At 52.7% G+C, this 17,370-nt stretch overlaps 1 protein-coding gene across 3 annotated transcripts in view; it reads left to right on the top strand.

Moving 5' to 3' along the window:
- Positions 1-17,370, top strand: part of ERG28 (ergosterol biosynthesis 28 homolog) — a 99,893-nt gene that overhangs the window by 51,227 nt on the left and 31,296 nt on the right. For all 3 annotated transcript variants that reach the window (XM_075330071.1, XM_075330070.1, XM_075330069.1), the window contains exons 3-4: positions 29-119; positions 2,906-3,024. In XM_075330071.1, the coding sequence (XP_075186186.1) occupies positions 29-119; positions 2,906-3,024 (210 nt within the window). The remainder of the gene's footprint in view (positions 1-28; positions 120-2,905; positions 3,025-17,370) is intronic.

Here is a 17,370-nt window from a genome sequence, read left to right as displayed (position 1 = left end):
CCGTGTAACCACAACCTTCCTCTTTCAGTTAATGGTCTGCAGGCCCGGACCTTTGGGATATGGACGCTGCTGTCTTCCATGATCCGCTGCGCCTGTGCCATAGACATCAGGAATAAAACGTAAGTGGAAATCAGTAACCGATTTGCAGCTCCCATCTCCTGTGGTGTCCTCACCCTGTATTTTCTGGGCTTACCCGTGAGCTCGTTGCCCTGCGTTATCTATTCCCTGCTTTTCTGTGCCCCGTGATGTCCTTGCCCTGTATCTTCTATCCCTCGTGGTGTCCTTGCCTTATATCTTCTATCCCCCATAGTGTTATCGCCCTGTATCTTCTATCTTCTGTGGTGTCCTGGCCCTGTATCTTCTATCCCCCATGGTGTCCTCGTCCTTCGTTTTCTATCCCCTTGGTGTTCTCATCCTGTATTTTCTATGCTCAGCCATGTGTTCGTGGCCCTCTATCTTTTATCCCCCGTGGTGTCCTTGTCCTTTTGTCTTCTATCCCCAGTCACCCATGGGATTTTTGCCCTGTATCTTTTATCCCCCATGGTGTCCTCACCTGTATCTTTTATCCCCCGTGGTGTCCTGGTCCTGCATCTTCTATCCCCCATGGTGTCCTCACCTGCATCTTCTATCCCCCGAGGTGTCCTGGTCCTGCATCTTCTATCCCCCGTGGTGTCCTGGTCCTGCATCTTCTATCCCCCGAGGTGTCCTGGTCCTGCATCTTCTATCCCCCGTGGTGTCCTGGTCCTGCATCTTCTATCCCCCGTGGTGTCCTGGTCCTGCATCTTCTATCCCCCGTGGTGTCCTGGTCCTGCATCTTCTGTCCACCGTGGTGTCCAGGCCCTGCGTCTTCTGTCCCCCGTGGTCTTCTGCCTCCCGTGGTGTGCTGGTCCTGCGTCTTCTGTCCCCTGTGGTGTCCTGGCCCTGCGTCTTCTGTCCCCCGTGGTCTTCTGCCTCCCGTGGTGTGCTGGTCCTGCGTCTTCTGTCCCCTGTGGTGTCCTGGTCCTGCGTCTTCTGTCCCCCGTGGTGTCCTGGTCCTGCGTCTTCTGTCCCCTGTGGTGTCCTGGTCCTGCGTCTTCTGTCCCCCGTGGTGTCCTGGTCCTGCGTCTTCTGTCCCCCGTGGTGTCCTGGTCCTGCGTCTTCTGTCCCCCGTGGTGTCCTGGTCCTGCGTCTCCTGTCCCCCGTGGTGTCCTGGTTCTGCGTCTTCTGTCCCCCGTGGTGTCCTGGTTCTGCGTCTTCTGTCCCCCGTGGTCTTCTGTCCCCCGTGGTGTCCTGGTCCTGTGTCTTCTGTCCCCCGTGGTGTCCTGGTTCTGCGTCTTCTGTCCCCCGTGGTGTCCTGGTTCTGCGTCTTCTGTCCCCCGTGGTCTTCTGTCCCCCGTGGTGTCCTGGTCCTGCGTCTTCTGTCCCCCGTGGTCTTCTGCCTCCCGTGGTGTGCTGGTCCTGCGTCTTCTGTCCCCTGTGGTGTCCTGGCCCTGCGTCTTCTGTCCCCCGTGGTCTTCTGCCTCCCGTGGTGTGCTGGTCCTGCGTCTTCTGTCCCCTGTGGTGTCCTGGTCCTGCGTCTTCTGTCCCCCGTGGTGTCCTGGTCCTGCGTCTTCTGTCCCCTGTGGTGTCCTGGTCCTGCGTCTTCTGTCCCCCGTGGTGTCCTGGTCCTGCGTCTTCTGTCCCCCGTGGTGTCCTGGTCCTGCGTCTTCTGTCCCCCGTGGTGTCCTGGTCCTGCGTCTCCTGTCCCCCGTGGTGTCCTGGTTCTGCGTCTTCTGTCCCCCGTGGTGTCCTGGTTCTGCGTCTTCTGTCCCCCGTGGTCTTCTGTCCCCCGTGGTGTCCTGGTCCTGTGTCTTCTGTCCCCCGTGGTGTCCTGGTTCTGCGTCTTCTGTCCCCCGTGGTGTCCTGGTTCTGCATCTTCTGTCCCCCGTGGTCTTCTGTCCCCCGTGGTGTCCTGGTCCTGCGTCTTCTGTCCCCCGTGGTTTCCTGGTCCTGCGTCTTCTGTCCCCCGTGGTGTCCTGGTCCTGCGTCTTCTGTCCCCCGTGGTCTTCTGTCCCCCGTGGTGTCCTGGTCCTGCGTCTTCTGTCCCCCGTGGTTTCTTGGTCCTGCGTCTTCTGTCCCCCGTGGTGTCCTGGTACTGCGTCTTCTGTCCCCCGTGGTGTCCTGGTCCTGTGTCTTCTGTCCCCCGTGGTGTCCTGGTCCTGCGTCTTCTGTCCCCCGTGGTTTCTTGGTCCTGCGTCTTCTGTCCCCCGTGGTGTCCTGGTCCTGCGTCTTCTGTCCCCCGTGGTGTCCTGGTCCTGCGTCTCCTGTCCCCCGTGGTGTCCTGGTTCTGCGTCTTCTGTCCCCCGTGGTGTCCTGGTTCTGCGTCTTCTGTCCCCCGTGGTCTTCTGTCCCCCGTGGTGTCCTGGTCCTGTGTCTTCTGTCCCCCGTGGTGTCCTGGTTCTGCGTCTTCTGTCCCCCGTGGTGTCCTGGTTCTGCGTCTTCTGTCCCCCGTGGTCTTCTGTCCCCCGTGGTGTCCTGGTCCTGCGTCTTCTGTCCCCCGTGGTTTCCTGGTCCTGCGTCTTCTGTCCCCCGTGGTGTCCTGGTCCTGCGTCTTCTGTCCCCCGTGGTCTTCTGTCCCCCGTGGTGTCCTGGTCCTGCGTCTTCTGTCCCCCGTGGTTTCTTGGTCCTGCGTCTTCTGTCCCCCGTGGTGTCCTGGTCCTGCGTCTTCTGTCCCCCGTGGTGTCCTGGTCCTGCGTCTTCTGTCCCCCGTGGTGTTCTGGTCCTGCGTCTTCTGTCCCCCGTGGTCTTCTGTCCCCCGTGGTGTCCTGGTCCTGCGTCTTCTGTCCCCCGTGGTGTACTGGTCCTGTGTCTTCTGTCCCCGTGGTGTCATGGTCCTGTATTTTCTGTGCTCAGTGATTGTCCTTACCCTGCGTTTTTGTGCTTGCAGGCTGTATCACATCACCCTGTGGACATTCATCATGGCCTTGGCCCACTTTTTGTCAGAAGTCTGGGTTTACCACACAGCACAAATGACGATTGGAGTCATGGCACCATTAATGGTTGCAAGTGAGTAGTATATTGCGATTGTGGGACATCTCCATGCACTGACTGGTGTCACTGGTTTGATGTCGGGTTCATTCTTCACAGTTTCGCATTATAATTGGAACGTATGTACTGTGATCGCAGCGCCGCAGAATATCTCCCCCCAAAGTCCTACTTGTTGTCTTCATGGTGCCAAGAACTTCTTCTCAGCTGAAGTCAGCGATGACTATGTCTTTCCGCACTCTTATCATTTGCAGTCACTTTTCTTAAAGGAAAAGTAGGGTATTTCCCATCATATGAGGCATTGATACAGTACACATGTAGAGTACCAGCTTAAAGTTTGGACGCCCCTGTGGATGTAATGGTTTTTCTTGTTCTTCCTGGAATATGCACATTGGTTTTCAAATTGAAGGCAGCAAAACCCAAGTGTCACACATGGAAATAAGGAGTAAAAAACAAGAACTGGTTTGACACAACTCAGAATGTCACCTTTCAGGTCCTCCCGTTCCTCTGATGACAGCTCTACTTTTTCTTTTGCATTTTCTCTGCAGATTTGTCACGTTGTCTCCTGGAATGGCTTCCAGCGGACATGTCACCTTGGTCAGAGTTCATTTATGGAATTGCCGGTCTTTACAAAGTGTTTCCAGTGTTTTGAAGGTGCAGGGTTGCTGCACAACTCCAGACCGCACTGAGCCTTTTCCTCAACTAATATAAGCCAGAATATAGCAAGAATCACCCAAGATAAAACACTGTCCATCACTACTGTAATACATGAAGGTCAGTCAGTCCAGAACATTGCTAGAATCTTCAATATATCCTCAAATGCACCTGGGAAAAAAAAAAAAGACTGAAAAGGACCTCTGCTGCAAAGGATAAGTTCATCAGTGTCACCGGCCACAGATACTGCCAACTGACAGCACCACAGATAACAGCACTCATAAATAACACACGAACATCAATTAGCAGACACCTAAACATCAGCCATGGAGGAAATAATAAGAAATGGCCTTTAAGGTTGAATAGCTGCAAAGAAGCTTCTGCTGCGGGCGGCAGCCAAGAAGAAGAGGCCACGGTTGAGGGCAGCAGACAAGGAGGAGAGGCCACGACTGAGGGCGGCAGACAAGGACAAGAGGACACGTCTGAGGGCGGCAGCCAAGGAGGAGAGGCCACGGCTGAGGGCAGCAGCCAAGAAGGAGACTTGTATGGACTGAGCTATACAATGACTGGACATAAGATCAGTGGAAGTCTGTACTGTGCTGTCATATTAATTGACGTCTTTGATACACCCAGAAAAGGTGAGTGGATAGTTGCTACATGTGTGGTGCCCACTGTGAAGTGTGGTGGAGGACAGGAGGTGTGGTGCTGGGAGAACTATGATTTATCCAAATACATGGCACATTGCCACCATGGGCACCACAGTGCTTTGCAGCTTCCCTTCTGGACTGTGCTTAGTGGGACCATCATTTGTAATGTCCAGGTGATGTAAGGGCGATGTGACCGAGGAGGATGCTGTGTCAGATGACGTGGCCACCAGTCGCCTGACCTCCACCCAAGTGAGATGGTCTGACGAGTGCTCGGCCGCTCTGGAGATTTCTTCAGGGTTGTAGGAGCCATTCCAGGTGATGACATGAGAATGACGAGGGGTATAAAGGTGCCACCAGCGTAAACGGGGCCCGGAGCAATCTGAGGAGCGACACAAAGCAGAATGAGAGAGTGGCCTCTTCATTTCCATGTGCTTTCTCACCTTCATGGCTTTGCTGCCTTCAGTCTGAATCTACAGTATGCACATTCTAATAATGAGGAAAACTATTCCATGATTAGAGGGGCCAAAACCGTTGACTGACACTGTTTATTGTCAATAGGTAGCACTGCACTTTCCTCTTATACTACAGTCTCCATTGTTCAGGATGCAGATATCCTCGTGTCATCGCTCTACTCCACTCCATCGACAGCCGTGGACAAGCAGTGTCCGTCCTGCCCCATCTGCTCTCATCAGCCATACCGTACACTGCATGGATCTGCTCGTCCCGTCCGGCGTGCGGTGGAGGGCATCGGACGGCCCCCGCCCGGAGCTTTGCTCAGGCTTTCCCCGTGTGTGTACAGGATCTGACTCAGTGGGGATTGTGATTTCTGCTGACTGATGTGATTTCTTCTGTATCGTGTGAGCGGTGGGGATCACCTGCCTGTCTCTCACCCCGTGCCCCCGTCTCTCACCCCGCGCCCGTCTCTCACCCCGCGCCCGTCTCTTACCCCGCGCCCGTCTCTCACCCGCGCCCGTCTCTCGCCCCATACCCGTCTCTCGCCCCATACCCGTCTCTCGCCCAGAGGTCGTCATCTCCTGCCCCTTGGGGGATCAATTTCAATCAGAAATCTCCTGTACATATAATGTTCCTATCTTATGACATATGAATCAAAAATACGCCTCTGTTATTTTTTTTTATATATATATATATATATATATACACACACAGTGCCTTGCAAAAGTATTCAGCCCCTTGAATTTTTCAGCCTTTCCCCACATTTCAGGCTTCAAACATAAAGATAAAATGTTAATGTTCTGGTGAAGAATCGACAACAAGTGACACAATTGAGAAGGTGAACGAAATTTATTGCTGATTTTAAACTTTTATAAAAAATAATAAACTGAAAATTGTGGCGTGCAATATTATTCATCCCCTGTAAGTGAATACTTTGTAGCGCCCCCTTTTGCTGGGATTACAGCTGCAGTCTCTTGGGGTATGTGTGTATCAGTTTTGCACATGGAGAGGCTGAAATTCTCGCCCATTCTTTCTTTGTAAACAGCTGGAGCTGAGGGAGGTTGGATGGAGGCGTTTGTGAACAGCGGTTTTCAGCTCTTTCCACAGATTCTCGATTGGGTTCAGGTCTGGACTGTGACTTGGCCATTCTAACACCTGGATACGGTTATTTGTGATCCATTCCATTGTAGATTTTGCTTTATGTTTGTGATCATTGTCTTGTTGGAAGACAAATCTCCGTCCCAGTCTCAGGTCTTTTGCAGACTCCCACAGGTTTTCTTCAAGAATGGTCCTGTATTTGGCTCCATCCATCTTCCCATCAATTTTACCATCTTCCCTGTCCCTGCTGAAGAAAAGCAGGCCCAAACCATGATGCTGCCACCACCATGTTTGACAGTGGGGATGGTGTGTTCAGGGTGATGAACTGTGTTGCTTTTGCACCAAATATATTGTTTGGCATTGTGCCCTAAAGGGCCATTTACACACAACGATATCGCTAACGAGATATCGTTGGGGTCACGGTGTCATCGTTAGCGATGTCGTTGTGTGTGACACCTTTTTGCGAAAAGTAACGATTGCAAAAAGGTGTCAAATCGTTCGTGTACACGTCGTTCATTTTTAAAAAATCGTTCCTCGTTTGGAATGCAGGTTGTTTGTTGTTCCTGCGGGAGCACACATCGCTACGTGTGACACCACAGGAACGAGGAACAACATCGTACCTACGGCTGCCGGCAGTGAGGAAGTAAGGAGGTGGGCGGGATGTTACGTCTGCTCATCTCCGCCCCTCCGCTTCTATTGGGTGGTTGCTTAGTGACGCCGCTGTGACGCAACACGAACCTCCCCCTTAAAGGAGAGATTGTTCGGCGGCCACAGCAATGTCAGTGAACAGGTAATTGCGTGTGATGCTGCCGTAGCGATATTGTTCGCTACGGCAGCGATCACCCCGTGACGCGCCACCGACGTGGGCGGGTGCCATCGCTCGTGACATCGCTAGCGATGTTGCAGCGTGTAAAGCCCGCTTAATAGTTTGATTTTGGTTTCATCTGAGCAGAGCCCCTTCCTCCACATGTTTGCTGTCTCCAGGTGGCTTGTGGCAAACTGTAAACAACACTTTTTATGGATATCTCTGAGAAATGGCTTTCTTCTTGCCACTCGTCCATAAAGGCCAGATTTGTGCAGTGTAGACTGATTGTTGTGCTATGGACAGACTCTCCCACCTCAGCTGTAGATCTCTGCAGATCATCCAGAGGGATCATGGGCCTCTTGGCTGCATCTCTGATCAGTCTTCTCCTTGTGTGAGATGATAGTTTGGATGGACGGCCGGGTCTTGGTAGATTTGCAGGGGTATGATGCTCCTATTTCAATATGATCGCTTGCACAGGGCTTCTTGGGATGTGTAAAGTTGTGGAAATCTTTTTGTAACCAAATCCGGCTTTACACTTCTCCACAACAGTATCGTGGACCTGCCTCTTATGTTCCTTGGTCTTCATGATGCTCTCTGCGCTTTACACAGAACATGAGACTATCACAGAGCAGGGGCATTATATGGAGACTTGATTACACACAGGGGCTTATATTTATCATCATCAGTCATTTAGGACAACAATGGATCATTCAGAGAACCTCAATCAACTTCTGGAGGGAGTTTACTGCTCTGAAAGTAAAGGGGATGAATAATATTGCACGCACCAAGTCTCAGTTATTTATTTTTTATAAAAGTATATAATAAGCAATAAATTTCCTTCCTCTTCACAATTGTGTCACTTGTTGTAGATTCTTCACCAGAACATTAACATTTTATCTTTATGCTTGACGCCTGAAATGTGGGAAAAGGTTGAAAAATTTAAGGGAGCTGAATACTTTCACAGGGCACTGTGTGTGTGTGTGTATATAATATATATATTATACAGGGTGGTCCCAAAGTAGGTGGACAGTATGTGTAATAGGGTTATCAAACATGGTGTAAAGTGAAACTGACTCAGTTGCCCTTAGCAACCAATCAGAATCCACCTTTCATTTTCCAAAGGGTCTGTGAAGAATGAAAAGTGGAATCTGATTGGTTGCTAAGGGCAACTGAGTCAGTTTCACTTTACACCACGTTTGATAACCCTATTACACATACTGTCCACCTACTTTTGGACCACCCTTATATGTGTGTGTGTGTGTGTGTGTGTGTGTGTGTGTGTATGTCCAGGATTGGCATCTGCACCGTCGCAGCTACAGCCACAAAATTTTGCACACTCACACGTATGGACCCCGAGAGCGTCATAGGCTATGTTTCGAGGGGAAATTTTAACCCCACGCTTTACAGTTATTTGCCAAAAAACCTGCCTCCATTAAAGCGAATGGAGCTGGGAGACACAGTGCAGCCAGAACTTCAGAAGAATGCGCAGCCACGCCCTTATATGGAATGTTGGCGTGTCACAATGCAGCCAGGGAAAGAGACAGACACAGACTGGGAAAGAGGCAGACACAGACAGAGTAAGAGACAGACACAAAGAGACAGACACAGACAAAGAGACAGACAGGGAAAGAGACAGACACAGACTGGGAAAGAGGCAGACACAGACAGAGTAAGAGACAGACACAAAGAGACAGACACAGACAAAGAGACAGACAGGGAAAGAGACAGACAGGGAAAGAGACAGACAGGGGAAAGAGACAGACAGGGGAAAGAGACAGACAGGGAAAGTGACTGACAGGGAAAGTGACTGACAGGGAAAGTGATTGAGACAGACTGAGAAGAGATTGAGACAGACGGAGAAGAGATTGAGACAGACGGAGAAAGAGAGAGACAGGGAAAGAGACAGACAGACAAAGAGATATATACAGAGGGGGAGACAGACAGAGAATGGGAGAGAAACAGAGAGACAGTGCTCTCTATACTAGCTGTACTACCCGGCTTCGCCCGGGTTAATAGCTGCTGTTAACAAAATAGAATGTATTAACAAAAATGTATTCTGCACACAAACACCACAAAACAAATAGATAGAAATGTAATTATTAAAAGGCAAAAACTAAGCTAATAGAAGCATTTCACAACATATATTTCACCACCACAGATATTCCACACAGATTTAACATCCTACGACCTCACACATACTGAGAATGTCCCTTGTTGCCTATATTAACCAATCAGAACTCAGATTAATTAACTGTAGCAAAATAGAAGCTAAGCTGTGATTGGTTGCTATTGGCAGCCTGATAAATCTCCAGGTAACAGAAAGCCCCCCCCCCTGACAGTATATATTAGCTCACACATACACATATAGACAGGTCATGTGACTGACAGCTGCCGGATTTCCTACATAGTACATTTGTTGTTCTTGTAGTTTGGCTGCTTATTAATCAGATTTTTATTTTTGAAGGATAATACCAGACTTGTGTGTGTTTAGGGTGATTATGTGGTGAGGTTGGTGTTTGTGTGGTGAGATGTGTGCTGAGGGTGGTATATGTACCAGACTTGTGTGTGTTTAGGGTGATTATGTGGTGAGGTTGGTGTATGTGTGGTGAGATGTCTGCTGAGGGGGGTATATGTACCAGACTTGTGTGTGTTTAGGGCGATTATGTGGTGAGGTTGGTGTGTGTGTGGTGAGATGTGTGCTGAGGGTGGTATATGTACCAGACTTGTGTGTGTTTAGGGTGATTATGTGGTGAGGTTGGTGTATGTGTGGTGAGATGTGTGCTGAGGTTGGTATATGTACCAGACTTGTGTGTGTTTAGGGCGATTATGTGGCGAAGTTGGTGTGTGTGTGGTGAGATGTGTGCTGAGGGTGGTATATGTACCAGACTTGTGTGTGTTTAGGGTGATTATGTGGCGAAGTTGGTGTGTGTGTGGTGAGATGTGTGCTGAGGGTGGTATATGTACCAGACTTGTGTGTGTTTAGGGTGATTATGTGGTGAGGTTGGTGTGTGTGTGGTGAGATGTGTGCTGAGGGTGGTATATGTACCAGACTTGTGTGTGTTTAGGGTGATTATGTGGCGAGGTTGGTGTATGTGTGGTGAGATGTGTGCTGAGGGTGGTATATGTACCAGACTTGTGTGTGTTTACGGTGATTATGTGGTGAGGTTGGTGTATGTGTGGTGAGATGTGTGCTGAGGGTGGTATATGTACCAGACTTGTGTGTGTTTAGGGTGATTATGTGGCGAGGTTGGTGTATGTGTGGTGAGATGTGTGCTGAGGGTGGTATATGTACCAGACTTGTGTGTGTTTACGGTGATTATGTGGTGAGGTTGGTGTATGTGTGGTGAGATGTGTGCTGAGGGTGGTATATGTACCAGACTTGTGTGTGTTTAGGGCGATTATGTGGCGAGGTTGGTGTATGTGTGGTGAGATGTGTGCTGAGGGTGGTATATGTACCAGACTTGTGTGTGTTTAGGGCGATTATGTGGTGAGGTTGGTGTATGTGTGGTGAGATGTGTGCTGAGGGTGGTATATGTACCAGACTTGTGTGTATTTAGGGCGATTATGTGGTGAGGTTGGCATACCTCCCAACCGTCCCGGATACAGCGGGACAGTCCCTCTTCTGAGCCTTTGATCCCGGGCCCCGCCCGTGAGGCTGTTTATCCCGGCTCCACCCACCCACTGTAGCCCCGCCTCGCTGTTTCTCCCTTCTACTATTCATTACAGAGCCGAGCGCGCACCTACTCCTGTGACTGCTGCTGAGGTATGAATCACCCCCTGCAGCAGAGCGACCCCCCTGCAGCAGAGCGACCCCGCCCTGCAGCAGAGCCCCCCCCTGCACCAGAGCCGACCCCCCCAGTCCCGGAGCCTGCGTTTGTCTGCAGCTGTTCTCTGATTCCCCGTGTGCGGCTTCTCACTGCTGCAGACACGCGGGGAGTCAGGACGCTGAGGAGACCGTGCAATCAGCACTTCTCTCTCCTGCAGATAGCACTGGCCAGTAATAACCTATGCAGAGTGACATCTGCAGGCTTCTATTACCGATCAGTGGTCTCCTGCCTGTGGAGCAGAGCTGCTGGGTCCTAGCTTCCCAACAGCTTCAGCTCTGCTTTATCCTGGCTCCTCTACCAGTTAAAGGGAACATGTCAGCAGAAATTTCACAATAAAAATAAAAGATTCCCCTCTGCAGCTCCTGGGCTGCTTCTAGAAAGGTTCCTGTTGCTATTGTGCCCCCTTTGAGACCTACAAAAATACTTTATGAAGTCTTACCTTTTTGTATGCAAATGTGTTTTTATGGTCACGGGGGCGGGCTGTCTGGCGTCCGTTATTCCCCCTCCTGCCGCTTTACGCAGTCCCCCATTGCTCATTTACATACACAAGGACGCCTTCCTCATGTAACTGTCCTCCCGAAGTTTTGCGCATGTGAACGCTTTTTCAGGTGATTGCGCAGGCACGAGATTATGGGCGGCGCTGTGATTGTCATCAGCAGCGTTAACCAAGTACCCGCCCATAATCTCGTGCCCGCACTTTTCCCTCTGACTCCACCGTTATGCGCAAGTGCTGGCCATATGAACCATGTTACCTCTTACTGCTTGCACGAGATTATGGGCGGGTACTTGGATGACGCTGCTGATGACAATCACAGCGCCGCCCATAATCTCGCGCCCATGATAATAGGTAACGTGGTTCATATGGCCAGTGCTTGCACATAACGGTGGAGGCAGAGTGAGAAGCGCGGGCACGAGATTATGGGCAGGTACTTGGATGACGCTGCTGATGACAATCACAGCGCCGCCCATAATCTCGCGCCTGCGCAATCACCTCAAAAGCGTTCACACTTTGCACAGTGCTTACTCCCGCTAGAGTGGCACTGGGCATGCACAAAACTTCAGGAGGACAGTTACATGAGGAAGGCGTCCTCATGTATGGAAATGAGCAATGGGGGACGGCGTACAACGGCAGGAGGGGGAATAACGGACGCCAGGCAGCCCGCCCCCGTGACCATAAAAACAGATTTGCATACAAAAAGGTAAGACTTCATAAAGTATTATTTTAGGTCTCAAAGGGGGCACAATAGCAACAGGAACCTTTCCAGAATTCATCCCAGGAGCTGCAGAGGGGAATCTTTTATTTTTTTTGCTAAATTTCTGGTGACAGGTTCCCTTTAAAGGGAACCTATCAGGTGCAATCTGCACTCAGAGCCAGGAGCAGTTCTGGGTGTATATTGCTAATCCCTCCCTAACTGTCCCTGTATACACCAGCATAGATAAAGGCATCTATAGAAAAAGTATTTTTAAAGAGCTTATATCTTATGCTAATTAGCGCGGGGACTAGTCCCAAGGGCGTTACTTCACTTGGCAGGTCGGCTCATATAGCGTGTTAGTACTCACACAGGGGCGTAATAACATGCTAACATGCTATGCGAGCCGACTAGCCAAGTGAAGTAACGCCCTTGTGACTAGTCCCCGCGCTCATTAGCATAAGATATAAGATCTTTAAAAATATTTGTTCTTGATCTCTTTATCTATGCTAGTGTATACAGGGACGGTTAGGCAGGGATTAGCAATATACACCCAGAACTGCTCCTGGCTCTGAGTGCATATTGCACCTGACAGGTTCACTTTAAAGGGAACCTGTCACCAGATTTGGGGCCTATAAGCTGCGGCCACCACCAGCGGGATCTTATGTACACATTCTAACATGCTGCATACCTCCCAACCGTCCCGGATACAGCGGGACTTTCACGCTTTACGTTGTTTGTCCCGTTGCCACGGGCGGGACGGCCGGCTCCCGGGCTCCGCCCACCCACTCTCTCTCCGCCTCCCTGCTTTTCCCTCCTACCATCCTAGTAGACGTGGCATAGAGAGGAGCGCTGCCTGTGCTGCTGCTGGTACAGTAAACTAATCTCCCCAGCGCTGATTTCCCTCCCTCCCCCCTCACCCCCTGCCGCCTGTCTGTGCGGGCGCCCCCCTGCCGCCTGTCTGTGCGGGCGCCCCCCTGCCGCCTGTCTGTGCGGGCGCCCCCCTGCCGCCTGTCTGTGCGGGCGCCCCCCTGCCGCCTGTCTGTGCGGGCGCCCCCCTGCCGCCTGTCTGTGCGGGCGCCCCCCCTGCCGCCTGTCTGTGCGGGCGCCCCCCCGCCGCCTGTCTGTGCGGGCGCCCCCCCGCCGCCTGTCTGTGCGGGCGCCCCCCCCGCCGCCTGTCTGTGCGGGCGCCCCCCCCGCCGCCTGTCTGTGCGGGCGCCCCCCTGCCGCCTGTCTGTGCGGGCGCCCCCCCGCCGCCTGTCTGTGCGGGCGCCCCCCCGCCGCCTGTCTGTGCGGGCGCCCCCCCGCCGCCTGTCTGTGCGGGCGCCCCCCCCGCCGCCTGTCTGTGCGGGCGCCCCCCTGCCGCCTGTCTGTGCGGGCGCCCCCCTGCCGCCTGTCTGTGCGGGCGCCCCCCTGCCGCCTGTCTGTGCGGGCGGCCCGCCGCCTCATTGTGCGGGCGGCCGGCCGCCTCTCTCTGCGGGCGGCTGGCCGCCTCTCTGTGCGGGCGGCCCGCCGCCTGTCTGTGAAGGCGGCCGGCCGCCTGTCTGTGAAGGCGACCGGCCGCCTCACTGTGGCTGCCTGCGTGTCCGTGCTGGAGGCCCGCCGGCTGCCTGCGTGTCCGTGCTGGAGGCCCGCCGGCTGCCTGCGTGTCCGTGCTGGAGGCCCGCTGGCTGCCTGCGTGTCCGTGCTGGAGGCCCGCCGGCTGCCTGCGTGTTTGTGCTGAATGGGTGTGGATGGGGAGTGGATATGGGCGTGACTGTGAAATGGGTGTGGTTAGGGGGCGTGGCCTAAAAATTTGCCGCGGCGCGCTACGCGCGCCGCAAACTTTGTCCCTCTTTTCCTTCTTTAAAAGTTGGGAGGTATGGGTTGGTGTATGTGTGGTGAGATGTGTGCTGAGGGTGCTATATGTACCAGACTTGTGTGTGTTTAGGGTGATTATTGTGGTGAGGTTGGTGTATGTGTGGTGAGATGTGTGCTGAGGGTGGTATATGTACCAGACTTGTGTGTGTTTAGGGTGATTATGTGGTGAGGTTGGTGTATGTATGGTGAGATGTATGCTGAGGGTGGTATATGTACCAGACTTGTGTGTGTTTAGGGCGATTATGTGGCGAAGTTGGTGTGTGTGTGGTGAGATGTGTGCTGAGGGTGATATATGTACCAGACTTGTGTGTGTTTACGGTGATTATGTGGTGAGGTTGGTGTATGTGTGGTGAGATGTGTGCTGAGGGTGGTATATGTACCAGACTTGTGTGTGTTTAGGGTGATTATGTGGCGAGGTTGGTTTATGTGTGGTGAAATGTGTGCTGAGGGTGGTATATGTACCAGACTTGTGTGTGTTTAGGGCGATTATGTGGCGAAGTTGGTGTGTGTGTGGTGAGATGTGTGCTGAGGGTGGTATATGTACCAGACTTGTGTGTGTTTACGGTGATTATGTGGTGAGGTTGGTGTATGTGTGGTGAGATGTGTGCTGAGGGTGGTATATGTACCAGACTTGTGTGTGTTTAGGGCGATTATGTGGTGAGGTTGGTGTATGTGTGGTGAGATGTGTGCTAAGGGTGGTATATGTACCAGACTTGTGTGTGTTTAGGGTGATTATGTGGCGAGGTTGGTGTATGTGTGGTGAGATGTGTGCTGAGGGTGGTATATGTACCAGACTTGTGTGTGTTTAGAGCGATTATGTGGTGAGGTGTGTGTGTGTGTGTGTGTGTGGTGAAATGTGTGCTGAGGGTGGTATATGTACCAGACTTGTGTGTGTTTAGGGCGATTATGTGGTGAGGTTGGTGTATGTGTGGTGAGATGTGTGCTGAGGGTGGTATATGTACCAGACTTGTGTGTGTTTAGAGCGATTATGTGGCGAGGTGTGTGTGTGTGTGTGTGTGGTGAAATGTGTGCTGAGGGTGGTATATGTACCAGACTTGTGTGTGTTTAGGGCGATTATGTGGCGAGGTTGCTGTATGTGTGGTGAGATGTGTGCTAAGGGTGGTAAGGGGGGCACCGGCCACTAGAGCAGGGTAAGGGGGGCACCGGCCACTAGAGCAGGGTAAGGGGAGCACCGGCCACTAGAGCAGGGTAAGGGGTGCACCATGCCACTAGAGCAGGGTAAGGGGGGCACCGGCCACTAGAGCAGGGTAAGGGAGACACCGGCCACTAGAGCAGGGTAAGGGGGGCACCGGCCACTAGAGCAGGGTAAGGGGGGCAACGGCCACTAGAGCAGGGTAAGGGGTGCACCATGCCACTAGAGCAAGGTAAGGGGTGCACCATGCCATTAAAGCAGGGTAAGGGGGCACCATGCGACTAGAACAGGATAAGGGACGCACTATGCCACTAGAGCAGGGTAAGGGGGCACCATGCCACTAGAGCAGGGTAAGGGGGCACCATGCCACTAGAGCAGGGTAAGGGGGCACCATGCCACTAGAGCAGGGTAAGGGGGGCACCATGCCACTAGAGCAGGGTAAGGGTAAGGGGGCACCGGCCACTAGAGCAGGGTAAGGGGTGCACCATGCCACTAAAGCAAGGTAAGGGGTGCACCATGCCACTAGAGCAGGGTAAGGGGGGCACCGGCCACTAGAGCAGGGTAAGGGGTGCACCATGCCACTAGAGCAAGGTAAGGGGGGCACCGGCCACTAGAGCAAGGTAAGGGGTCCACCATGCCACTAGAGCAGGGGAAGGGGGCACCATGCCACTAGAGCAGGGTAAGGGTGCACCATGCCACTAGAGCAGGGTAAGGGGGCACCATGCCACTAGAACAGGGTAAGGGGTGCACCATGCCACTAGAACAGGGGAAGGGGGCACCATGCCACTAGAACAGGGTAAGAGGGGCACCATGCCACTAGAGCAGGGTAAGGGGGTACCATGCCACTAGAACAGGGTAAGAGGGGCACCATGCCACTAGAGCAGGGTAAGGGGGTACCATGTCACTAGAGCAGGGTAAGGGGGGCACCATGCCACTAGAACAGGGTAAGAGGGGCACCATGCCACTAGAGCAAGGTAAGGGTGGCACCATGCCACTAGAACAGGGTAAGGGGTGCACCATGCCACTAGAGCAGGGTAAGGGGGTGCACCATGCCACTAGAGCAGGGTATGGGGCACACCATGCCACTAGAGCAGGGTAAGGGGTGTGTGACGACATGGACTCTCATGGGTTAAAGTTTCTTAACATTCAGCCAGACATATTGTTCTTTTGTATATTACCTCATGTTTCCTTAGCTATTGTTTCTCCAGACCCTTCCAGTAATCATTGTAATGTAGTTGTGTATTGCTAATGTGATTACCTTAGTAGCCATTGTCTAGTCGGAGACTTGCCGGCTCCATGTAGATATCCTCAGTCTTTCTACCCACATCATTTAAATGAACATTATCCATGCAGCTTGAAATTCATCCAATAAGAGAAGCAACCTTGTACAACCAATCCGATGAGGACGCAGTGTATCCAAGTGGAAGACTGTGGCTATAAAAGTGATTTCTTTAAGTCACCAGGTTCTTGTTGATGGATGTGCATGATCCAGCCTAAGCTCTTAGGAGCTGGCTAGAGGATCAGGATACCTTGTGGCTTCAATCTAGGGACTTCGGTTCCGATTGCAGACCATATCCACAGTCTAGGGATTTCGACTCCGGCTGCCAGGATTATATCATCATACCAGAGACTACTTAAGGAGGAAACCCAGGTTGGGACAAATCGGTCACCTGGTACAGACTTTGCAGACTTCAGCCACCTTCCTAAATCTGGCGTTATTCCAGTCACGGTGGGTGCACGCCGAAAGCGGGGTGCTGCTGGATTGGAGTAATTAACCCTGCAACATCTGAGGCATGGACATTCTAATTCCTGGTGAGCCAGCGGAAGGGTGAGACTCTGTTGCCTGTTACATTTGTGTGTTTTGCTGGTTATGTGCTATGTGCCGTTAATATTTTCGGGATCCAATAAAGTCTAATTATTGTGGTTCCCTCACCCTGTGTTGTCTGAGTAGTGTTACGCCCACGGTTAAGGAGGTCGGTGGTCAGTTGGGATGAGCCCTGGGCCATTCTGTCTTTCTAAAGGCGGCTGGTTCAGTGGACGAGAGCGCCCACTGACCCCGTGTCTCCACAGGGTGCACCATGCCACTAGAGCAGGATAAGGGGTGCACCATGACACTAGAGCAGGATAAGGGGTGCACCATGCCACTAGAGCAGGGTTAGGGGGCACCGTGCCACTAGAACAGGGTAAGGGGTGCACCGTGCCACTAGAACAGGGTAAGGGGCGCACCGTGCCACTAGAGCAGAGTAAGGGGCGCACCGTGCCACTAGAGCAGGGTAAGGTGGGCACCATGCCACTAGAACAGGATAAGGGGTGCACCGTGCCACTAGAGCAGGGTAAGGGGTGCACCGTGCCACTAGAACAGGGTAAGGGGCGCACCGTGCCACTAGAGCAGGGTAAGGGGCGCACCGTGCCACTAGAGCAGGGTAAGGTGGGCACCGTGCCACTAGAACAGGATAAGGGGTGCACCGTGCCACTACAGCAGGGTAAGGGGTGCACCGTGCCACTAGAACAGGGTAAGGGGTGCACCGTGCCACTAGAACAGGGTAAGGGGCGCACCGTGCCACTAGAGCAGGGTAAGGGGCGCACCGTGCCACTAGAGCAGGGTAAGGGGCGCACCGTGCCATTAGAGCAGGGTCCATTAGAGCAGGGTAAGGGGCGCACCGTGCCACTAGAACAGGGT

This window comes from Anomaloglossus baeobatrachus, chromosome 12 (genome assembly GCF_048569485.1).
Source record: "Anomaloglossus baeobatrachus isolate aAnoBae1 chromosome 12, aAnoBae1.hap1, whole genome shotgun sequence".
NCBI lineage: Eukaryota > Metazoa > Chordata > Amphibia > Anura > Aromobatidae > Anomaloglossus > Anomaloglossus baeobatrachus.
The sequence above is the reverse complement of the archived record's forward strand: the minus strand, read 5'-3'. Positions and strand labels throughout refer to the sequence as shown.